Source organism: Carassius gibelio, chromosome A7, assembly GCF_023724105.1.
Source record: "Carassius gibelio isolate Cgi1373 ecotype wild population from Czech Republic chromosome A7, carGib1.2-hapl.c, whole genome shotgun sequence".
NCBI classification, from domain to species: domain Eukaryota; kingdom Metazoa; phylum Chordata; class Actinopteri; order Cypriniformes; family Cyprinidae; genus Carassius; species Carassius gibelio.
The window spans coordinates 2,320,119-2,345,935 of record NC_068377.1 but is presented as its reverse complement, the minus strand read 5'-3'; the positions used below and the strand labels follow the sequence as shown (position 1 = coordinate 2,345,935).

At 41.1% G+C, this 25,817-nt stretch overlaps 1 protein-coding gene across 2 annotated transcripts; it reads left to right on the top strand.

Annotated features, from left to right (window-relative positions):
* Positions 1 to 1,795: 1,795 nt before the first annotated feature.
* On the top strand, positions 1,796 to 25,615 carry LOC128016414 (hepatocyte growth factor activator). Of its 2 annotated transcripts, none has more exons than XM_052600887.1 (14): positions 1,796 to 2,150; positions 2,239 to 2,302; positions 2,770 to 2,863; positions 4,594 to 4,667; positions 6,140 to 6,280; positions 12,622 to 12,753; positions 12,858 to 12,968; positions 13,202 to 13,376; positions 13,999 to 14,096; positions 14,925 to 15,159; positions 15,255 to 15,394; positions 21,620 to 21,760; positions 22,879 to 23,021; positions 24,696 to 25,615. In XM_052600887.1, exons 1-14 carry the CDS (start codon positions 2,055 to 2,057, stop codon positions 24,915 to 24,917), a joined length of 1,866 nt encoding a protein of 621 aa, XP_052456847.1. In that variant the 5' UTR covers positions 1,796 to 2,054; the 3' UTR covers positions 24,918 to 25,615. The 2 variants fall into 2 exon arrangements, with proteins under 2 accessions (XP_052456847.1, XP_052456848.1); XM_052600888.1 differs by having other exon boundaries at positions 22,879 to 22,995; positions 24,696 to 24,836.
* Positions 25,616 to 25,817: the final 202 nt, after the last annotated feature.

Sequence of the window (25,817 nt, the reverse complement as noted above, 5' to 3'; positions counted from 1 at the left end):
TTCCAGCAGGATAATGCACCATGTCACAAATCTCAAATAATCTCAGACTGGTTTCTTGAACATGACAATGAGTTGACTTTATTCAAACGGCCTCCGCAGTCACCAGATCTCAATCCCATAGAGCATCTTTGGGACGTGGTGGAACGGGAGATTCACATCATGGATGTGCAGCTGACAAATCTGTCAACGTCAATATGGACCAAAATCTATTAGGAATGTTTCCAACACCTTGTTGAATCTCTGCCACAAATAATTAAGGCAGTTTTGAAGGCAAAAGGGGGTTCAACCCGAAACCAGCAAGGTGTACCTAATAAAGTGGCCAGTCAGTGTATATAACACTGTGCCTTGCAAAAGTAATCTAACTTTGAGTCCATTTTTTTCTTCCCATGTTGTTATGTTGCAGTCTTATCTTAAAATGCTTTAAAGGTCCCCTTCTTCGTGATCCCATGTTTTAAACTTTAGTTAGTGTGTAATGTTCTTGTTAGAGTATAAATAATATCTGTAAAATTCTAAAGCTCAAAGTTCAATGCCAAGTGAGATATATTATTCAACAGAATTCACCTACAAAAAACGACCCGTTTGGACTAAATCCCTCTAGTTCCTGCAGTAATGACGTCACTAAAACAGTTTTTTGACTAACCTCCGCCCACATGAATACACAAAAAAGGGGGCGTTGTCTTGTTGCGCTCCGACGGAGAAGGGGAAGAGTTGCGTTTGTGTTCACCATATCGTCGAAACGTTGTTATTTTCATCTCGGAGTCCAATCATCTTTGTTTGGGCTTCCCAGGGACGCTTTACTTGGAGATTAATGGTTACAATTTATGTTTAACCTGGTTCCCGAAAATTATAATCCACATGCAGCACATTTTGCTGAGGACAGCTTCATCTATCTCAATCAGTTTAATGCCTGATTCGCACAAAGATTATTCTTGAACGATGGAGCAGTTCCCTCTTTGTCTGGAGAAGGTGTTGTTTATGCATCACAACCGGTAAGTGTATTTTATCATTTAAATTGGTGCGTTTAACAGTTTCTGTAACTTATTACACAAAGGGCAACGCTGTTTAGCTTTGTTAATTATATGGTAGGGTTGTGCAAAAAAACGAATGTGATTTTCATGCGCATCTCGTCAGTTAAAACGCTCTTGTGATTATAAGTGCATTTCCAACCCATGCTCCTGCCCACTTGCTTCTCAAAACTAGTCCAGTCATGCATTTCCAGGAGGGCCGCGTGCGCTCAGCTGCTGTCGAATCACAACACAGGAACCGCTTACCCAATCAGAACTCGTTACGTATTTCTGAAGGAGGGACTTTATAGAACAAGGAAGTCATCAGCCCGTTTTTATGACAGTGAAAACAACGGTATACAGATAGGTGAATTGTGTGAAAAATACAGTTTTTTTACACGCAAAACATGAAGACATGTTATATTGCACACTGTAAACACAATCAAATCTTCAAAAAACTGCGAAAAACGGGACCTTTAAATTACTTTCCCCCATATCAATCTACACTCTATACACCATAATGACAAAGCAAAAAAAAATTTTTTTATTTTTTTTGTTGTTGTTAACTATATATTTTAGCTCGTTCTGATGTGGAAACATTATTGTTGTAATTATTGTAAAAACAATCAAACAAGCAAAAAAAAAAAAAACATTATTTTTGTTGTAATACAGAATCACATAATCTCTCTCTCTCTCTCTCTCTCTCTCTCTCTCTATCTCTCTCTCTCTCTCTCTCTCTCTCTCTCTCTCTCTATCTCTCTCTCTCTCTCTCATACACACAGTGCGCAACATCACAGGTGGGTGGATTCCGTCGTCACTGACAACCAGCCCGAAATCAAAGCATGAGGATCGGGATTACATCAGAGGCTCGTGCTGGGCTGGGTCTGTCAACTGCCCCAGGTGTGATCACTCCACGCATCCATCGCCCTGGGATATAATGAATGAATCCCACAGATGACACTTGCTTTTGGGACGGACTTCATTTGCTCTGAGTCCTGGTGAAACTCGTCCAAGGATCTGGCACGCAGAGGGAGCAGAGCTTGTACAGAAATGCCTGTGTTTTCTCCAGTTCTGACTCGTCGAGAGTTTCTTCTTCTGACCCTGATAAGTCTTGTTTTATTGCCCCGTTTGCAGTGTGCTGGATGGGTGAGTGTCCCAGATGAAATTTGCTGAATGCATATAATTTGGTGTACATCTTAGCATGCTCTCTTTCTTTCTCTCTCTCTCATTAAAGCGCAAGCAGCCACCTGGTATTGATATATTTGTTTCCGGACAGTCCAACAGATTAACCCAGAAAGGTATGAAGAGTTTTAGACTTGCACTCTTTTATTTTGTTAACTGCTTGTTTTCTTAAAACACACACAAACACACACACACAAAGCACTTGCTTCTCTAATCAATTTTAACTAGGCTATTTGTTATTTATTATACAATTAACAAAGCAAAAAAGGCCTCTAACACTAGTTTGCTCTATTCTTTTTTATATTATATCTGTTTTTTAATTATTTATTATATGATTAAAAAAAGCTAACTGAGAATTGTTATAGCACTTGCACATCATTGCTCTTTTGTTGATTTTGATTGCTTCCATTTGTAAGTCGCTTCGGATAAACGTTTCTGTTAAATGTAAAAGTAATGTAAACATATGAGCTGTTTTGCAAGTGCTCTCAGAGTTTCTGTTTTTAATAGCTCTTGGTTCATTGGATTTGTGTGTGTGTGTGTGTGTGTGTGTGTGTGTGTGTGTGTGTGTGTGTGTGTGTTGTAGTTTTCACAACAGATGGCAAAGAGTGCAAGTTTCCTTTTCGTTTTGGTGGGGTGATTTATCATCATTGTATCTCTATGAACTCTCACAAAGCCTGGTAAGTTCTTACACACATCTACATTATGCATGCGTTATTTTTTTTTACGTTGCACACAGCAATCGCAGAACAATAACCCTTAAACCACTTACAATCAAACCCAGTCTCAGGTCTTAATGCCAAAGCGATCTCAAAACCCCAAACTGCAGCTCATACCTGGACGCCTAAATCACAACCAGACTCACAAAGAATCTGCATGCAGAGAATGTGTTTGTTTACGGTTACCAATAATAGTGTTCTCTCTCAGATCCATGTTTATCTGTTTAACCAACCAACACATCAGCCGAGGAAATCCGTTCATAACCGAGCTCAGTCGTAGGTCCGATGAAGCAAAACTGGATTTTGAGGATCTGTTTGGGATGGGTTCGAATCTGGGATTTTGATAGCAAAAGACCTGCTTTGAGGCAGTTATCCCACATGAACCTGTTCAAACCAGATCTATAGTTATTATAGTAAACTAAAACCATAGAAAACTCTTTTATTGCTTGAATTGGAGAAAATTGTAGCTCAATTGGTAATTGTAAGTCGTTTTGGATAAAAGCGTCTGCTAAATGCATAAATTTAATTTTAAAATGTAATTTAATTTAAATTTAAATTTAATATCCCAAACATACTAAAGTATTGAACAACATCACACTGAATCAGGTATATTACATTACATTTATTACATTACAATAAAATAAAATAACCTAATAAAATAAAATAAACCTTAGCTGAAAGAAATTGCAAGCTTTTCTTTACCATGTTGCTTAAACTAAAAATCAAATAAGCTAAAATTAACTAAATAAATAAATAAAAACATACAAAAAAAAATAAAAATACTGACAAAAATGTACAAATATTAATAATAATTTTAAAAAAAATCCATTAAAAACCATTCCAAAACAATTCTAGTCAAAATTGTAATGGCATCATAATAATACCAAAACAGCACTGGATTATATGATCTAATCCAGTTTCATTTTCAAGATGATATCCAATCCGAGAAATCCAATCAAATTTATTTTAAACAACTGGACCCATAACCAAGTCTTTACTTATCCAAACCCACATCCCTGTAACATCAACCCAAACTCAGAACCCAGCCCTGGATCTGATGTAACCCTAATCACCTTTACCCCACCCAAACTTAACCATTGACTCTACCACTACTCTTTCGTCATCATCTGCGCAGCTCTTTTGGTTTCCTCCTCTGTTTATTTCATAAAAACTTGAGCTGGAGTGAGAGTTATAAGGAAGAGAGATCAGGGCCGTGACGAGAGATGAAAGAGGAAGTGTGTTATTGATGTCACATCGCTGGAGCTCAACAAGTGTGTGCAGATCTCCGTATGGAGCAACTCTTCTCTGAGGATTCAGTCCAGAAATCTGCAGGAGTGCTTGTGCTTGAGACATGGTGGTTCTCTTGGACCTGCTTCCAATAACTGAAAACATCTGTCAGTTTACTTTCATTTTCTCCCAAACCCTCATGTTAGGATTTCTTTCTGTGGAATGCAGAATGAATATTTTGAAGAATCGTTGCACAGCTGTTTTCCATTTATCACCTATCAAGTTACCAATAATATGTATAAAATACAGTGTTGGAGAAAGTTTAAATATTGCGTTACTCCATAAATTCAGTGGGTTCATATTGGTGTTTGTGATCGTTTTAGTCTGTTTGATCTCTACTCAGGCCTCGAGTGTTTCAGATGTATGTCAGGCTCACTGGGCTTTGGGTTGGTCTTGTGTTATAGGTGCTCTCTCACACACAACTTTGACCGCGACCAGAAGTGGGGATTCTGCAGTTCTCAAGCACAACTCTTTAATGGTGAGAAATCATCTCTTCCCATTAAAATGATTAAGTCAGCCGTGTTTCTGCTATGTCCTTCTGTAAAGCTAGAGCTTGCATTAGATATCTCATCTGTACTATTTGCTCCCATTTATTACCAGTCAGAGCAACCAAACAGTAATTATCACCAATTCAATTCATAATGTGTAATGTTTAATAAAATGAAGCACAGTAAAATCTAGTTTAAAAGTAAGGGAGCTCGTTTTGCTATATGTGCATACCTGCATTTGGATCTATCATCTCTCCTGTGTCTCACTGGTACACGTTCGTCACACTCATAGAGTGCATGAGAACTGAACAGGGTTATTTTTGCTGGTTTATAGGCCTTTAACACACACACGTATGTGTCAAAATGCCCATCTCTGCATGTCTCCTCGTAACATAGTAATTTATGTCTTAAATGAAAACAAACAGCTTTCTAATATATCTTCATTAATCAAACAACAACAGTGAGAAACTCTCACTGCTCTTGACTAAATCACTTTTGGAACTTTAATAAGAATAAATATATATTTAACACGGTGAATAATATGCATTGTTTCTATACATGTTATAAAATAATAAAGTGTTTCTATACACTTTACAAAATGTATGTAGTATTTCTTATTTGTTTATTCTACTGTAGTTTTTGTGTCCTACTGCTCGTTATAAGCTTCTTATTCATTCGCTGACCATTTATGGTCTTCCATTTTTTTTTTTTTTTAGATTATGAAATGTTGTATCATTTATATATAGACCTATATATAGGCATTATTCACCTTTTTTTTTTTGCATTGCCAACAAAGACATTAACAGCATAACATCTGTGGTCAAGAGTGTTCATCTCGCTCTGGATGGATTCATAGCAGAAAGTGTGGGTTTATCAGGATGTTTGACTTTCAGAGGGAGCTGTTTATGTTCATGAATAAATGACAGGCTTTGTTTGTGAGATGCACTCCACCAGACCTCCATGTTTACAACAGCAGATGCACAGAGTTTGTGCTCGGGTTCAAACACACTGCGTGTGCATATGCTCACGAACAGGAGCGTCATGCACTGGTTGTTTAAAAGATAACAAGTGGCTTATTTGGTTTCCTTTACAAGACTTTACAAGATATATATATATATATATATATATATATATATATATATATATATATATATATATATATATATATATATATATATATATATATATATATATTTCATTAATTAATTCATGAATTTGTATTAACTCTGTGAGTTTGAATGGGCAGAAATGCTTCTGTACTGTATTTAACAGCACCTCTAACTGTAATTGTGGTTAAGAGTGATGCAGACTGCATTTGTTTATGATTGTAAAATAGATACGGTCTATGACTCAGTGACTCATTCAGCATTTGTGAAGTGAGTGAACTCAGCTGCACTCCATTAATGCTCTCCATTAATGATGATATGCAAGTTTTGCTGTATTTATCTCCTCCTCTGCTCAGGGTTTCTTCCACCGCATCGCGGCCCGAGTCTCTGTCGGCAGAAGCCGTGTTTAAATGGTGGCGTTTGTGTGACAGCTGCTCATCTGAACTCGTTTGATTGTGTTTGCCCCGATGGATTCACGGGAGCTCTGTGTGAAAAGAGTGAGTCAAACGCACACAAAGCGGAAATATTTATATAATGCATTGATAAATACAGTGTGATTATAACATTTTGGTGTGCACTTGTAGTCTACTTCAAATCTTAGAAGTGTATTTTAAAAAAATCTATACTTGCAGATAATATAATATGAAGAAATAAAAGACCACTTAAGTGACTTAAAGACAGACACTTTCAAGACAGTTTCTAAACACACTTAAGTACACTTTTTTTTTATTATTATTATGTCAAATTAATGTACATTTTAAATCATTGTCTTAATAATCCTTTGTTGTGTTTTAAAGAAGTACTTTTATATTGATGTATTGACTAACATACTAAACTACATACAAAGTACCTAATTATCATTTTAACTGTAGTCTGTTAGTCATTTTACATTTAAAGTTAACATGTTTTAAATGTACCAAAGTTAATATATTTTAAATGTTCTAAAATTACTTCATATATACATTGCAAGAAACATTTAATTCTATTGAAATTTGTATTCAATTATATTTTAGTTGATTATAAATGCTTGTCAGTACATTCATCGATACTTTAATCTTATTTCAAAGACAATATAAGCAATTACATAATGACATATAAAGAGTCTCTTAAGTCCTGCTGAAGTGGGTCAAAACACAAAGTTCAACTCATTGTATTTAACATAATTTTATAATAATCACAATTTAACACACATATATATATATATATATATATATATATATATATATATATATATATATATATATATAAATATATATATATATATACACACACACACATATACAGTGCCCTTCATAAGTATTGGAACACTAAAGATAAAATTGTTCTGTTTTCTGTGGAGTCAAGAAATTGTGACGGCTGGTGAAAGGACAGTCTGGAAACAATAGCGAGTTAAAGGTTTTAATGAGAAGATATGGAGATGGTACATAGACGATGACGATGAGACAGCGATACTCCGAAGGGTTGGTGTAGCGGTGAGAAGTCCAGACGGTGGTGTAGAGAAGGTGAGGAATCCGGATGTTGACGGCGTGAGGCAGCAGGAGAGAGTGGCACAGGAACTGCGGGGAATAGAGCCGAAGGTAAGTGTCCGTGGCTGAGTGAACGTGCGAAGAGTGGATGAGGTTCTGGGAAAACACAGACATCCAAATGCAAAACAACACTGAAGCCAGACGGGGGGTAAACACAACGACATAGAACAACGATCTCACAAACACAGGACGTGAGACAAGCCTTCATATAGTGGATGAGTAATGAGTGGCAGCTGTTGCTGATACAATTAACGGAGACACCCACAACTAATCAGTGCAGACGCGGAACACACAGAATTCACCACAAAGTGTAAACAACCCGAGATCACGGTTACCAACCGTGACAGTACCCCCCCCCCGCCCCCCCCCCCCCCCCCCCCCCCCAAGAACTCCTCCTGGAGTTCCCAAAAGGGCCTACCTGCTGATTGTATTCATCAATAAGGGAGTAATCCAATATGTCCAATATGACCGTAACCTTCCCAGTCCACCAGATACTGGAATCCTCGTCCCCTCTGTCTCGAGTCCAAAATACGATTAACCGAATATGTCGGTTCCCCATCTACGAGACGCGGGGGAACCGGAGTAGGCAGATTAATAAGTGCATAAAACACGGGTTTAATTTTGGACACATGAAAGGCGGGGTGTATCATCTTGTACGCAGGAGGTAGTTTGAGGCGGACTGTCACCGGACTAATGATTTTGGTGATAGTGAACGGGCCGATAAATTTGGGAGCTAGTTTATTAGAAACGGATCGCAATGGGATGTTACTGGTAGAAAGCCACACTTTTTGACCCACGGCGTAGACGGGAGGCTTTGACCGGTGGTGATTGGCCTTGGCCTTAGTGCGGTCCCTCACCCGGAGAAGAGTCTCCCGGGCTCTGGTCCAGGTGCGGTGGCACCTCTGGACAAACGCGTGAGCGGAGGGGACCGCGACTTCAGATTCCAGACTGGGAAACGCTGGTGGCTGGTACCCTACACTACACTGAAACGGAGAGAGGCCCGTAGCTGCCACTGGCAACGAATTGTGGGCGTACTCCACCATAGAGAGTTGTTGACTCCAGGAAGAAGGATTCTTGGAGACCAAATATCTCAACATCCTCTCTAAATCTTGATTGGCTCGCTCAGATTGTCTGTTGCTTTGGGGATGATAACCCGACGACAAGCTAACTAATAATGACCCTCCTAATAATTTGCAAAACTCTTTCCAAAATTTGGATATAAACTGAGATCCCCTGTCTGAAACCATGTCTACCGGGAGGCCATGAAGCAGAAAGACGTGATCTAAAACAGTAACCGCTGTCTCCTTGGCTGTCGGTAATTTGGGCAAGGGAATTAAATGTGCCGCCTTCGAGAACCGGTCCACTACGGTCAAAAGGACGGTCATGCCATTAGAGGGCGGGAGGGCGGTAACAAAATCTAGAGCGATATGGGACCAGGGTCTCGAAGGGACAGACAGCAGTTGAAGAAGCCCATTAGGAGGTCGGTTAGATGAACCCTCTAACTAGTGGCGCCACTCCTCCAATGCTAATTTGACCGCCAACAACTCTCTACTGCCAATGTCATAATTACGTTCGGCAGGAGATAATCGATGTGAGAAAAAAGGCTGTCAGAGGTGAGGCTAGTTGGCTGTAATTACGAATGAAACGACGATAGAAATTGGCGAACCCCAGAAACCGCTGTAGGGCCTTACAGGAATCTGGAGATGGCCAATCTATTACAGCCTTTACTTTGTCAGGGTCCATTCGTATTCCCTCAGACGACACGATATACACTAGGAAGGGGACCAGCTGTGCATGGAATACACAATTATCCGCCTTGACAAAAAGCCCATTCTCTAGTAACCTCTGGAGCACTCGTCTGACGTGTTGAACATGTTCCTGGAGAGGTGAAGAAAAAATCAGTATGTCATCCAGATAAACATATAAAAACTGATCTACCATATCTCTCAACACGTCATTCACGAGTGCTTGAAAAACCCCGGGCGAGTCGGAGAGCCCGAACAGCATCACCAAATATTCAAAGTGCCCTCTAGGGGTGTTAAAGGCAGTTTTACATTCATCCCCCTTCCTGATGCGGACCAAATGATAAGCATTATGTAAATCCAATTTTGTGAATACAGATGCTCCCTGCAACCTCTCGAAAGCTGAAGACATGAGTGGTAAAGGATAAGTATTCTTAATAGTAATGTTGTTCAGCTCTCGGTAATCAATGCAAGGTCGCAGAGAACCATCCTTCTTACCCACAAAAAAGAACCCCGACCCCGCTGGAGAAGAGGAAGGACGGATGAACCCAGAGGCTAAGGAATCAGAAATGTGTTTCTCCATGGCCTCCCTCTCAGGAATAGAAAGAGAGTATAACTTGCCTTTAGGTGGAGATTTACCTGACACTAAGTCTATGGCACAGTCGTAGTGACGATGCGGAGGAAGAGAAGCAGCGGGACTTACTGAACACTTCCTTCAGGTCCAGATACTCAACGGGCACGTTTGGCAAAACCATGGTCTCCTTCTGAAAAACAGAAACAGGAACAACAGGACAAGCAGAAACCAGACAAGACTCATGACAACTTTCACTCCACAATGTGACAGTGTTAGAACCCCATTCCACTCATGGATTATGTTTGAACAACCAGGGGTGACCTAAAACAATGGGAGCAACAGGGGAGTCCATGAGGAAAAAGGATATGGTTTCTTGATGGTTGCCAGATGTGAAGAGTGTGATGGGTTCTGTATGGTGGGTGACGTGAGGCAGTTCCTGGCCATTGAGTGCGATAACATGGATGGGGAGAGACACAGGAAGGACAGGAATGTTCAAGTGATGTGCAAGTGAAGAATCAATGAAATTACCTTCGGCTCCGGAGTCCAGAAGGGCTTGACATTCATGATGTTGATTCTTCCACCGCAGTCTCACCGGATGGAGGGTTAATGATGTAGGTGAGGACTTCCCAGCGGAGATCCTACCCGATAGTAGCCTCAGATTTACTATCGGGCTGACTCTTTTACCGGGCAAGAGTAGTTGTTATGGTCAGAGCCTCCGCAGTATAAACATAGTCCTTGGGACCTCCGCCATTCCCTCTCTGTCCGGAACAGCCGAGCTCGACCCACCTGCATGGGCTTGTGATCATTGACAGAACCGACCGTGTTCTCTCGACTCAAGCGCCCCCTACCAGGAGAGAAGGGAGGCCTGGAAGGACTGTGTTGGCGGCCCAGATGATTAAACCTCCACCAGGTTCTGGGAAAACACAGACATCCGAATGCAAAACAACACTGAAGCCAGACGGGGGGTAAACACAACGACATAGAACAACGATCTCACAAACACAGGACGTGAGACAAGCCTTCATATAGTGGATGAGTAATGAGTGGCAGCTGTTGCTGATACAATTAACGGAGACACCCACAACTAATCAGTGCAGACGCGGAACACACAGAATTCACCACAAAGTGTAAACAACCCGAGATCACGGTTACCAACCGTGACAGAAATCTGTAAATATGATTAAAAACAGTGGTGTAATGTAATGATGTAAAAAAACTGGTACGGTATTTAAGTATTTTTTGAGAGTATCTGTACTTTACTTGAGTTTTCATATTTCAGCCAACTTTTTCTTTTACTCCACTACATTTCCAATGCAAAATATATACTTTCTCTCCAATACATTTCCCGAAGCATATTTGTTACTTACTATAAAATAGTAAGAAGTAGGAAGAACACAGACTACAGGAAAGCAGGTTTGTCGAATCAGTGGTCTGGCATTTGCAGGTTAGACACCTAAAATTTGCCTTTGCTCATGGGGAAAAAAGAGCGCCCCGCACAAACGTGGATGATTTCATTTCCCACTCATCAGGGGTTTGCGATATACAACATCGTCTGTGATAATATGGAAAGTGTTGGTGTAATGATGTGTAATCTGACATTATCTAGGAGGCTATATCACCGAATCAAACACAGAGTGCACATTAATTTATTAGTCTATTAAATGTCAAGATTCCAGGCATTCTATATTGTAGATGACAAAAATGCTTCTGTATGCTTTTTATATTAAGATAATTTCATGTAGGCCTAGAGTGCAGCTTTTCTGCGGATGCATGAACACATTAAATAACCATTTTATACAAGTTCAGTAAAACAATAAATTACTTACATTTTAGACATAATATTGCTTGTTTTTGCTCACTTTTGTTAACAAAAACAATTCCAAACAGATCACAGCACTGTTTTGCATAAATAAGCAATTGACGGTGTTTACTTGTTAAAGTTCTGAATGAATCAGCCGTTTGAATGAATCTCAATGACTCACTCATTAACATTCACTTGCTTTCTCCTACTGGCAGTTTTAATTTCACATTTCAACTATTTTTTCCATGTTTTTATTTAATTAATATATCATTATTCAACGTTTTATGTTAATAACAAAACATGTGGCCTTTTTATACATCTGTATCTGCTGTTTAAATGAATCCATATCCCCTCTGATATACATAAACTGTGTAAATAAATGCTGATTCAGATACAGATTCCAGAAATGTTTTCATCAAACCTGCTATTACTTCAGTCTATGCTCTTCTGACTATTTGTAGTAAGTAACAAATATACTTAGGGGAAATGTACTTGATTATGACTTTCAGGTACTTTATGCTCCACTGATAAAAAGATGAATTTTAGATTCATCTTTTTAGATCAAGACAATGACCCAAACACCCTCCCAGTTCAGTCAAGGACTTTATCAGGACAATGAAATGTAAAGTCTCCAGATTTAAATTTGACTGAATATTAATTTCACCAGCTGAAGAGGAAACTGAAGACAGAAACTCCCCAAAACAAGCAACAGTTGGAATTGGCTGGATTAAAGGCTGAGGAAAAGCATTTCAAAGCATAAAACCAAAAGTCTGGTGATGTCTATGGGTTGCAGACTCACTGCTCTGATTGCATGCAAGGGATCTGCAACTAAATATTAGCTTTTAACATCTGCCTTAAATTCAGTTGTTCCAATATTTCTGCTCACATCAAATATGGTGGGATGAACGTTGTGTCGATGTGTCGAAAGACCTAATAATAAAATGTGACATTCTGTAGATTTGTTGCATATTCATCTTTTAATCATACTTGCATATGTCTTGACTCCACAACAGAGAAAGCAATTTTGTCTTTTCTGAATCACATGTTCGACTCCATTCAGACGTTGCTCTCTTACATGTTTTGAAATATTTCATTTTGTGTCTTTAGGCTGTCTGTCATCTGATATCGGTCGAGTTCTGATGGGTGTGAGGGTTTGTTCTGATGCTCTGGTTAGTGTCTGTGATTTGTTTTGTAGAGAAGTGCTACGAGCCGCTGCATCTGAAGTACTATGACATCGGAGACTCGTGGGGACGGATCTACCTGCGCTCCGTAGAGCTGTGCACATGCCTCAGTGGAGGGGTGAGCTGCGAGCGTGCACGTTACACGGGTAAATGAACAACTGACATCTGATCACCTGCAGCTATAGTTGTATTCCTGCTAGACATTCTTCTTTCTGTGTATGTGTGTGTGTGTGTGTGTGTGTGTGTTTAGTGTGTTTTAGAAATCGCTGTGAAAATAACGGAGTCTGCAGGATGATCGAGGCCACTGGTGAAGAGGTGTGCGGATGTATATCTGGATATAATGGACAATACTGTAACATTAGTGAGTACAAATACACACACACACACACACATACACTCTGTGTTAATTCACAGTGTATTAACTAATGTTAACAAGCACAACTTTTGATTTTATATAATGCATTAGTAAATATTGAAATTATTTGTCTAAGATTAATGAATGCTGTAGAAGTATTTTTCATGCTTAGTTCATGTTAACTAAAGTAGTTGAGTAATGTATTGTGTGTGTGTGTGTGTGTGTGTGTGTGTCATCAGACCCAGAAGAGCAGTGTTACCGTGACTCAGGCTCTCAGTACCGCGGTGTGGCCAGTGTCACGGTCTCGGGCTCGTCTTGTCTGCCGTGGAACTCAGATCTGCTGTTCTCTGAGCTGACGGTGGAGACGGTGGAGAGCGCCACCCACAGGGGCCTCGGGGAACACGCCTTCTGCAGGTGACTGCTTGTCTCCTCATGCCTGCTCGTGTGCATGACCGGCAGCTTTTACTCGGGAACTGAAACCAGTTTGAAACAGTCAAATAATTTGACACGCTTTCACTTCCCTATGTAACTGGATATATGAGCTTCCCTCAATAAAACAGGTGAAAAAATCCCAAAGACGTATCTAGAGACCAGAAGATCACAAGTATTGTGGTACATCAAGTTAAATGAAATAAATAAAAAAATATCAAAATACCCGAATAAACAGCTGAAATAAATAAAATATCTTAATCGCTTGGAGTACAGTTACTATGTATTTAAACAATATACAATATTAATAATTAAATATAAATACATTATTACATCATTAATTCAAACAGTGTGCAGTAACTTATTGTAATTCTATAGTTAAATGAGAAACAAATAATGTTATACATTTTATGTGTGTGTGTGTGTGTGTGTACAGTTTCTACAGTATAAAAACCATTACACCTATGAGATGTCCCCACTTTTCACAAAAACAAACATGTGTGTTTGTGCATGTATATACAGGAATAGTGTGTCTGTGGTGTTTTTCTATTATCTTGTGATTGTCATCTTGTGCTGAGATGTCTGAGATGTTTCCTTGATTTGGCAGGAATCCTGATCAAGATAAGCTGCCGTGGTGTTACACGATGACGGGGCGAGCCGTTTCGTGGGAGTACTGCAACATCAAGCCCTGCTCCAAACCAGTGTGTCAGTGAAACCACACACAAACACAGCAGATCCTGAGCTTCTCCAGAACAATCCCCATGACTCACAACTGTATTAAACAAGAAACAATAGCCATAACCTTTCCCAAAAAGTTCTCTAGAAATCCTACAGACTCTCTCAGGCGTGGGAAGAGAAAATCTCAACCAGCGTCGCCTGAAGCGCTAGATTTTATTGGTTGTGAGCGTTTGACATCATGTGCCTGGAATGCCATGAAGATTGAGTTTATTAATCATGTTCAGAGACGCTGCGGCACAGTGTCACATCTTCACTCTTACTGCTTATACATCTGGTGTACATTCAAAACTTTAAATTAATAATTTTTATACAGCAAGCATGCATGAAATTGATCAAAAGTGACAGTAAAGACATTTTTTAATATTACAAAAGATTTCTCTTTCAAATAAATGCTGTTCTTTTAAACTACAGCAAATAATTTATTTATTTATTTGATTTAATCTGGTGTTTATTTGTTTATTTAAATCAGTTATTTATTTTGATCAATTCTATTTTATTCATTTTAATGTCATTTTTACTATTGTATTTTTTTTTATTTGCATTACATATTTGCTTAAAATTTTTATTTTTATGTAATTATCAGTTACATATTTTAATTATTAATTTATTTATGCTGAAAAAATTGGACATTGACACATTACAGTAAATCACTGCTGTTCAGTTATAGCAGACAGATAAAACAACTCAAATACAAGGACTGTACTTTTTGTTGCATTTTATTTTAAGTGATATAATTCTTCATTGGCTTCAATCAGAATTATTATAATTGAAAATTATCTCTGTTGTTTCGGTCAGCTGGCCACAGAAGTCCCACCGTGGCCCCACGGCCGTTCCACAGTCCCACTAAGACCCCCTCCTGCGGAAAGCGACAGGAGAAGCGGATCAGTCGGGGTCGTATCCTGGGTGGGACGTCTGCATTGCCCGGTGCTCACCCCTGGATGGCAGCGCTGTACATCGCAGATGAGTTTTGTGCGGGAACGCTGGTCTCCTCCTGCTGGATCGTTTCGGCCGCTCACTGCTTCCTGAGCAAGTATGTGTATATCTGTGCCCTTCATGCATTTCTACAGAGTTCTAGCTTCAGTCTAACTCCATACATCTATATAACAGTTAACCTGTCTTTCTCAGTCCATTAAATTCACAGATACGGGTTGTTCTCGGCCAGCACTCTTTCAACGACACCGGTCCCAACACCAGGACCTTCGCTGTTCAGGACTATATTTTGTACCCGCAGTACACCCAGTTTGAGCCAACCTTAAATGATATTGGTGAGTTTGGACTCCAAAACCAGAAAATATAACAGCTACTGCTATAAACTTAAATCAGGGAACTACTTAATGTAGTTACTTGGGAACTACTTAATGTTCCCAACACCAGGACCTTCGCTGTTCAGGACTATATTTTGTACCCGCAGTACATCCAGTTTGTGCCGACCTTAAATGATATTGGTGAGTTTGGACTCCAAAAAAAAAGAAAATATAACAGCTACTGCTTTAAACTTAAATCAGAGAACTACTTAATGTGCTTTATATTGAAGTTCAATTAAAGAGTTCTTGTCCAATTTGCATTCCTGTACAATTCAGTAGTTAACTTACATATACAACTTACAGATAAAAAGATACAACAATTTTTTGGCGGAGGTTCTAGGTGACCTACCCCAAGAGGTAGTTGACTTCACTTCCGCGAGATCACCATTTATAAGACATGCTTATGCCTTGAAGTTGAACCTGTTCATTTAGAAGACCACCAGGATACCTGATCAGGTCATGCTTTTCTTTTGGCACAAAAAATTGGAGCCCTCCACCTTTAAAGTCTATTTTGCTGTGATTCCTGCTAACCATGACCCCATAAATCCTCCACAGTCCTCCTCTATAACCTCTGGGGACTTGTCTCTGATGCTCAGAGCACTACAGCCGGGCTCATTTGAGCCTTTGTAGTCAGTTGAGCTGAAGTTTCTATCAATGAATACTCTGCTGGACTTCATCAAGAGGTTAGGGAAACTGCACGCATTTTCGGGTTGACGATATATGCCTAGAGTTTGGGCCGGCTCTGTCACCGAGGTCGACAGAAGGGGAAGGCCGTCTCTAAGCAGAGGATGGACCACTGGATTGTGGATGTCATTGCCCTGGCTTATCAGGTACAGGGTGTGTTCTGTCTGGCATGCGTTGCACCTGCTGCCTTTTAATGCTAACTCTGTGATCAGCAGCAGCTGGATGCAATCATCATATGCCAATGTGCACTGGCTCATTTTAGTTACACTCGAAGTGGATTGGTCTCTCGAAGCAAGATCCCAATTCGTCAGTCACCGATGTGATGTCTCCGTTCCCTCTTTCAGGGAACGAGGGTTCCCTTTCAGTCAGTCATGTTCTACGTAACGTCAGAAAGAGACTGACGAATGGGATCTCGCCAGAGAGCCCAATCACATTTGAGTGGTTACAAAATGAGCCAATGGTACACAGAGTACCTTGGTCTGCAGAATTTGCATCGCGAGTTCCGCCTCACCAGCCTTTTCTATTAAGCTAATAGAATAACGGGCTGAATTAGCATCTTTTTAAAGATGTCATTTTGCCCATGTGTGTTTCTAGGTACGGTCAATATATCACTCCTAGTGACAGCCACGATCGCTGTGTGACGTGTCTAGGCTTTCAGCGCGCTGAGACTAGGTTTGTGGATGGCTCATGTTCTCATTGTGGGGACATGACCTTCTCGGCATTAAGATCGAGTCTCGTTTACCTTAAAAGGTATAGAGTCACCTCTGCCACACCCCATTCTAGCTCCTCTTCTCGTAAGAGGGCTACTTCGGCTGATGGCCAGGGTGATCTGAGGGTTGCTGAGTGGGCTTCCCCAATGAGCCAGCCTCCTTGGGCTACACCCCCCTCTCAAACGCCACAGCCGGTTAAGTTTACAGATGAGTTTGCTGGACCCTCTCAGGCACCTGAAATCTCATTCAGGGCTCGTGGGGATGACCTTTTGTCGATTGCTGCATCATAAGGCGGGCTTGAGTCCTCGGGAGATGAGGATTTGGCTACGTTGCCCCCTTTGGGAGTGCCAGTGTTGCCCGAATCTGATCCTGAGCTAACGGCCGTGCTTTCCCAGGCAGCTAAGAGCATCAGGCTTGAGTGGAATCCTCCACCCTGTACCGAGCGCTCGAGGGTGGATGATTGGTTTCTGGGGGCTGCTCGTGCTGATCGCCAGCACCCCCCACTGGTTGCTTTTTTCCCGGAAGTGCACAAAGAAGTGACCAGTTCATGGAAGGCACCTTTATCTGCCCGAAACCATTCTGGTACTTCCTCCACCTTCACTGCCCTCGATGGCGGAGCGACCAAGGGGTATGCTGGGATCTCCCCAGTGATGCGTTCTGTTATGCAACTGTGTCCGCAGAGCGCCTCTGCATGGTGTGGTGGTCCCAAGCTGCCCTCCAAGGCCTGTATTCTGCCACCGCCGCATCCGTCTCAGCCTGCTCATTGCCAAGGGTGCCCCCCTGTGTTCTCCTCCTCTCCCGCATGCTACTTGGAGTCAGACGAGTGCCCACACTCAGCCCCCACTAATGGACGCTACGCCTCCCATGCAGGGGCTGTCTGCTATACCTTGCTGCCCCACTGTGGGTATGCCTGTATTTCCCTTGACCCTGCTGGACTGGTTTCTGGGAGCCTGGCTAGAGCTCCCAAGACAATCCCGCTGGCTTATCTGAATGATCAGGCTCGGCTACGCGATTCAGTTCACCCTGCGTCCCCCCAGGTTTCGATGGTGGGCAAAGATGCTCCTGTCATGTGTGCAGAGCTCGTGACCTGTCTGGCAAATGGCATGATAGAGCTGGTACCTCCAGCCGACATGAATTCTGGCTTTTACAGCCCCTACTTCATAGTACCTAAGAAAACAGGTGGGTTATGGTCAATCTTGGACATGCGTGCCTTGAACAGAGCTCTTCACAGACATCCGTTCAAGATGCTAACGTCCAAGCGCATTTTCAAATGCATGTGTCCATTGGATTGGTTTGCAGCAATCGACCTGAAGGACGCATACTTTCATGTCTTCATTCTCCCTCGACACAGACTATTTCTTCAGTTTGCTTTCAAGAGGTAGGCATTTCAGTACAAGGTTCTCTCATTCAGGTTTGCCCTATCTTCCCGTGTCTTTACGAAAGTCACGGAGGGAGCCCTGGCTCCTCTCAGGGAACAAGATGTCCATATCCTAAACTATCTTGATGACTGGCTGATTCTAGCTCACTCTCGAGCGATGTTGCGCGAGCACAAGGATCTGATGCTCAGACACCTTGCCCTGCTGGGTCTTCAGGTCACCTGGGAAAAGAGCAAACTCTCCCCTGTGCAGAGGATCTCTTTTCTCTGTATGGAAATACACTCGATCGCCATGTTCCGCGGCTTACGAACGAGTATGCGCAGTCACTGCTGAATTGCCTGAGACAATTTGAGGGAAAGAGAGTGGTTCCACTGAAACTGTTTCAGAGGCTCTTGGGGCATATGGCATCTGCAGCAGGAGTCATACCGCTCGGGTTACTCCATATGAGACTGCTTCAGCACTGGCTTCACGACCGAGTCCTGAGATGGGAATGGCAACAGGCCACGCTCCGAATGATCGTCACTCGGCCCTGCTTCCAAACCTTCACCCCATGGTTGGACCTCTCGCTTCTACGGGCTAGCGTTCCCCTAAAACCTGTGTCCAGACATGTTGTAGTGTCAACAGATGCCTCTGCCACGGGCTGGGTGTCATGTGTAACGGGCATGCTGCGTCAGGCTCCTGGACGGGACCCTGACTTCAGTGGCATGTCAACTGCCTCGAGTTGCTAGCAGTATGGCTTGCTCTGCACTGCCGTCAGGGCGGTCTATGCTCCAAATGCATGTTGCAACTCGCTCACCATCTCCTATTGTGGAGTCAGAAGCATCTGAGGTCGCTTCATGCCATTGACATCCCTGGCAGGCTCAATCATGCAGCCGACAAGCTCTCACGGCAGCAGTCTCGCCCTGGGGAATGGAGACTCCACCCCCAGTTGGTTCAGCTGATTTGGGAATGCTTCGAAAACATTCAGGTGGAACTGTTTGCCTGTCCAGAAAATTCCCACTGCCAGTTGTTTTACTCCATGACCAAGGGAACCCTTGGCACGGACGCTCTGGCACACAGCTGGCTGCTGGGTCTGCGCAAGTATGCGTTTCCCCCAGTGAGCCTGCTTGGACAGATGTTGTGCAAGGTCAGGGAGGACGTGGAGCGGGTCCTAATGGTTGCGCCTTTTTGGCCCAGCCGGACCTGGTTCCCCGAACTTGTACTCCTCGCGACAGCCCCTCCCTGGCCAATTCCTCTGAGGAAAGACCTTCTTTCTCAGAGATTGGGCACCATCTGGTGCCCACGTCCCAATCTTTGGAACCAAATCTTTGAAACTTAGTGGGTTCTGGAGGGGTCACAGAAGGTTTAGGTACCTTGCCGCCTCAGGTGGTTGCTACTATCACTTCAGCTAGAGCCGTGTCCACCAGACACGCCTATGCTTTGAAGTGGAACTTCTTCATCACTTGTTGTTCTTCACATCGTGAGGACCCATGGAAATGCAGGCTTACCCTGACCCTGTTAAGGTAAGTCTCTTGGGAAGCATGATCTGATCATCAGGTTTCTGAGAGGAGCCAGGAGGCTCAATCTGCCTCGCCCTCAGTAAGTCCCCTCCTGGGACCTCGCAGTGGTTCTATCGGCACTGCAGAGGGCTCACTTTGAACCCTTGCTCTCAGTAGAGATAAAGTTTCTATCATTTAAAACTGTGCTCCTGACAGCTTTGGCTTCGGTGAAGAGGGTCGGGGACCTGCAAGCATTTTCGGTTGACGAAGCGTGCCTGGAGTTCTGGCTGGCCAACTCTCATGTTGTCTTGAGACCCCGGCCTGGGTACATGCCCAAAGTTCCCACCTCTCCTTTTAGGGATCTTGTGGTTAACTTGCAAGTATTGCCCCTGGAGGAGGCAGACCCAGCCCTGGCGCTGATCTGTCCAGTATGTGCACTCTGCACTTACATAGACAGAACTCAGTGCCTTAGGACCTCAGGCCAGTTTCCAAGCAGAGGTTATCCCACTGGATAGTGGATGCAGGCTTAAGACCTGCCATGCCTCCTAGGGGTGAGAGCTCACTCAACTAGGAGTGTAGCTTCCTCCTGGTTGCTGGCGCATGGCGTCTCGCTAACAGACATATGTAGAGCTGCGGGCTGGGCGACACCTAACACATTTTCGAGATTTTATAATCTTCCTGGGTACTCACCCCTTCGGGTCAGTAAGGACCTGAACGGTGTAAATCCGCTTGCTGCGTCATTCCACTCCACGGACTGGATGCGTGCGCTATTCCCCTCAGGTGAGTTTCTCAGTTCAGAACCCTGGGTTCCTCCAGCACTGTTGATGTCCAGCACTTGCGTATATTCCCTTTGGTCAGCCCTGTGTGGGACTAGGTGCCTCCATGTGTTGTGATTCCCCTTTCTGGGCAATCCCATGTGTGTATTTCCACAGTAATTCTCTTCATAGCATGTGTCTTTCCCTTGGCAAGCCCCTTGCCAGCTCTGTCTTTGAAACTTCCACCCTGCAGGCTGGGTACCTCAGAGCTCATGTGTATCACCACCTTTGGTTTATACTTGCCTTTGTAAGTCCTCCTACGAGCAGGCAGCCTGCTAGCATACGTCCAGCTGGAATATGCTACCCAGTGTATTCTGTGTTAGCTATAGGCCCTCGCTCATGCTGGCCTCACGACAGGGTGCTATCACTCACATGGTCACTGGAAGACAGCCATGTGGCATTTTGTAAGGGACCCCATTCGTCAGTCTCTTTCTGATGTAATGTAGAACGTTACCGACTGAAAGGGAATGTTTCGGTTCAGTATGTAACCCTCGTTCCCGGAAGGAGGGAACGGAGATGTTACGTCCCCTTACCACATTGCTGTAGCGCTGAATGGACTACATTCCCTTTTTAGACAAGTTCTGTAATAAATAGATTGTAGGCTAAATTGGCAACACTGTTACACATGTATTTATTTATCTATTATAATTTATTATTTTGTAAATTTTATTTTAAAATGCATTTTTACTTTTGCCTGTTAATTGCTAGAAAAATGTAAAATCACAATACTATACATTTTAAACAAACTGCAATATAATCAAAACAGCTCATATAAAAATGAAGTTTGAGTTTCTTATTGTTATGCAACCTCATTTCATTGAACTTGTAATGAACTTTATTCACAGAATTGCAAATTGTTTCAGGCCATGTTTTGTACCTTATTCAAAAAATTTCCCTGGTGTGTTCAGATGTGGGTGTCTGCAACACGGTAGATTGAAACAAGACAACACATTATGTGCAAATGTGCTTTTTCAACCTTCTCAGGAAATCTATGTTACACACACACACACAGACATGTGGGCCGGTGTGTAACAGACACGCTTTAACAGGCTGAACAGCAGCACTTGTGTAGTAGCATAAAGTACTGTATGTGTTTTGATTGTAATAGCTGCTGTTTTTGCAGCTCTAGTGAAGCTGAAGAAGGTGGAGAGACGCTGCGCTCTGAAGACGCCCTTCATCAGGCCTATCTGTCTGCCGGGGAGAGATGTGACATTCCCTGATCACTCCGGCTGTAAGATCTCAGGCTGGGGTCACATGCATGAGAGTGAGTACACCATCATACACAATTTTAAAATTAGGTAGCTACCTAACCTAAGCCAATTTTTTAATACATTTTGCAAAGAATCTAAAGGTACAAAAAATGTCCCACCCTGACATATACATATATATTAGACACACACACACTTATAGATAGACAGACAAATTTAAAGGTACAGGTTGTAGGACCTGCCACTAGAGGGCACACTACCAAAACAATAACAATCTCGTGGTTTGATGATGCTAAGAAGGAGCATGGAATGATAGGATTTGTTGTCTTCTACCCAACCGCTGACGGCCATCAATCAGATTGAAAGATAAATCATGGATTTAAAACAAGTTCAACGATTTGCGCAAGTAGATTACATACAAAGTCAATGCAAAAACGTGATCAGACTATGGATCAGACGTGTCCTCGCGTTGGAGGCGATGAGACGCGATGCCCCACGTTTGGTGTGTATGCCCCATTATACTAATCTTGTTGATCGTTATACTAGCATATGTTTTCTGTAAAGATGCTAATAAAAAAACTCACCTGTTTATATTGATATGAAATACATTACCGTAATGTAAGTTTGATTTTCCCTTTATAAAGTACATTGCATGTGCTTTAGTGTGTTAGTAACACATTAAAATAAGTGTACCGTTTTAAAACATAATATATATATATATATATATATATATATATATATATATATATATATATATAAAATATTTAAATTGAACTTTAAAACTTAATTTAACATTTTACAAAGTTCACTCAGAAGTGCAATAAGAAACAGTCATGAAAGTGTTTAAGTGGCTATTAAATTCATAGTATATTTTCTGCACAGTTTTCTGTAGATATTTGTAAGGTCTGAAGTACACTACAAGTGCACATTCAATGTTCAATGCTGTTAAGTGCACTTGTTTTTTTAGAATCACAGACAAATGCTCAGAGAATATATATATACAGTATATATATATATATATATATATATATATATATATATATATATATATATATATATATATATATATATATGTGTGTGTGTGTGTGTGTGTGTGTGTGTGTGTGTGTGTGTATAAACAGTTGAACAACAGAGCTATTCTGTAATAATGTGCACACAAATGCATTGTTTTTAGAGGCGGACTCATACTCTAACCTGATGGAGGGAGTGGTGAACATCATCCCGTTCGATCAGTGCTCGTCTCCAGACGTCTACGGGTCAGACGTCAGGTCAGGGATGCTGTGTGCAGGAAGTGAGTCCTTTGTGGATGCCTGTCAGGTCAGACACCAAAACAACCGACCAACAGATCATGTGTCCTGATTTTATTTATTGGATTGCAGATTTGGATTTTATATGACATGGGTCTAATTATGTTACCTGTTATTATACATACATTATCACTGAATACTCTAATATCAGTATAACTTTACAATTACGTACAGTTTTTTACTGTTTATGTATATTGTAAATGATTTTATATTACATTATATTACATTTAGTAATTTAGCAGGCACTTATATCCAAATTCTTTATCCCGATTCTTGAAGATGGCTAAGGACTCAGCTGCTCGGATTGAGTTGGGGAGGTCATTCCACCAGAAGGGAACATTTCATTTAAAAGTCCGTAAAAGTGACTTTGTGCTTCTTTGGGATGGCACAATCAAGCGATGTTCACTTGCAGAACGCAAGCTTCTAGAGGCACATAAGTCTGAATTAACAAATTTAGGTAAAGGGGTGCAGAGCCAGTGGTGTTGTATGCAAACATCAATGCCTTCAATTTTATGCGAGCAGCTATTTTTAGCCAGTGCAAATTAATAAACATGTATTGTGTGACGTATTCTTTCTGGCTCATTAAAAATTAATCTTGCTGCCGCTTTCTGGATTAATTGTAAAGGTTTGATAGAATTGGCTGGAAGACCTGCCAAGAGGGCATTGCAATAGTCCAGCCTGGACAGAACAATCTTCTTAATGTTGAATAAAGCAAATCTACTGGACCAGAGAGTTTTAGCAATGGGGTATGAGAAAGTCAGTTGATCATTAATTATAACTCCAAGGTTTCTGGCTATTTTTGAAGGAGTTATGGTTGATGAGCCTAACTTGATGGTGAAATTTTGATGAAACGATGGGTTTGCTGGAATCACAAGCAGTTCTGTCTTGGGAAGGTTGAGTTGAAGGTGATGAGAGGTAAAGTTGAGTGTCATCAGCATAGCAGTGGTATGAAAAGCCATGTTTCTGAATCACAGAAGCTAATGATGCCATGTAGACAGAGAAGAGAAGTTGTCCAAATACTGAACCCTGAGGCATTTAACCCATCCACACACACAGCAGTGAACACACACAGCAGTGAACACACACACTGTGAACACACACCCGAATCAGTGGGCAGCCATTTATGCTGCGGTGCCCAGGGAGCAGTTGGGGATTCAGTGCCTTGCTTTGTCCACTTGATCCTATTCCATCTCATGAACAGTGAACTGAAGGAAAGAAGCACCACCATGGAGAATCATTGAATAAAATGGTGCTGTTAATAGTGGCCAATGTGTTTTAGAGAAAAAAAAAAAAAAAAATTCATAATGATATTTCCCCCTATTATTACCCAATGAAAGGTTAAATTTTTGTGATATTTTTTTAAATAAAAGATCAGAACGATTAGCAATGCAGATACATTTTCACAGCCTTTGATCATATTTACAAAGGGCAGATATTTGTGGCCATGACTGTGTAATACAAATATAAAACTAATTGCAACTTTTTATCTAAAAATTCTGACTTTTTTTTCTCAGAATTTCGAGATAAAGAAAAACTTTGGAGAGAAAAAAGTTGCTATTACTTTTTTGTATTTTTGATTCAGTGGCAGAAACAGGCTTCCACAGATAACAGTATTACAGTACAGTAATGTAATTGTTGGTAGTGTGTGAACGGATGGTTTGATGAGTGTGTTTGATTTGTTCAGGGTGACTCGGGCGGTCCGTTGGCGTGCGACTGTGACGGTGTGAGTTGCCTCTACGGGATCATCAGCTGGGGAGACGGATGCGGACGCTCGGGAAAGCCGGGTGTTTACACCCTTGTGCCCAAATATTCAGATTGGATCAACAGCGTTGTTAAAAAATCCAGAAAAACAACAGTGAACAGAACCACCATAGACATTTGTACTGGCAGCCAGTGCCAAAGATGAACCATAAAACACAACTGTGACTTTATTATTAATGTATTCATGAGCGTTTTCTGTTCCGGTGTTCATGCTAATATTAAATACCAATCAGCGTGTTTTATTGCTATTGTATTTATGTTAACAAGCAATATGGTGACATTTACACTTGGAATAGAAAGTGTTATGTAAAGTTTCATGTATTATTTTTATTATATATTTTTTTCTTGCATATAGATACTGTACATTTTGAGTAGAATATTGCTGTAAATTTTTTGACAGTGTTTAAGTGAATCTCATATTGGAAAGGTCATGGTCTGCACAGAAACTCATGAAAGTCAATGGAACGATGTAGATTCGATGTAGAACGATGTTAAATCACAGTTTTTAGTTATTTATTCCAGTATAAATTATGAGCATAAACTAAGTGTTTTGTATTCTCCACTGACTTCCATTCAAACAGGTCTCTGTGCTGAATTTCTATTATTCTGACATAGTTGGCAAATATATGTATCATATTTCATCACAGAATTTACATAAATTAAGTCTTTTTGGGGGGATATGTAGGCTGTTATGCATTGTGATTCTGTTATGTAATTCAGTATTCATGTAATCATTATCGAAAATTGTTTCTATTAGATTGTTATAACTGTAATATAGTAATGGAAATTATCCTTTTTTATCGTTTGTATTGTATTTAAAGGACATTTTTAAAAAAAAGTACACAGTGCTCTATTATTAATGTTGTGTTTTTCTAAAAATTGAAATTATTGTTATCATTACAGTAATTTAATAAAATATTATTAGTCCGATTTTCTTTAAAGCTTTATTTTCTTTAAAACAATATATATATATATATATTAGATAGATAGATAGATAGATAGATAGATAGATAGATAGATAGATAGATAGATAGATAGATAGATA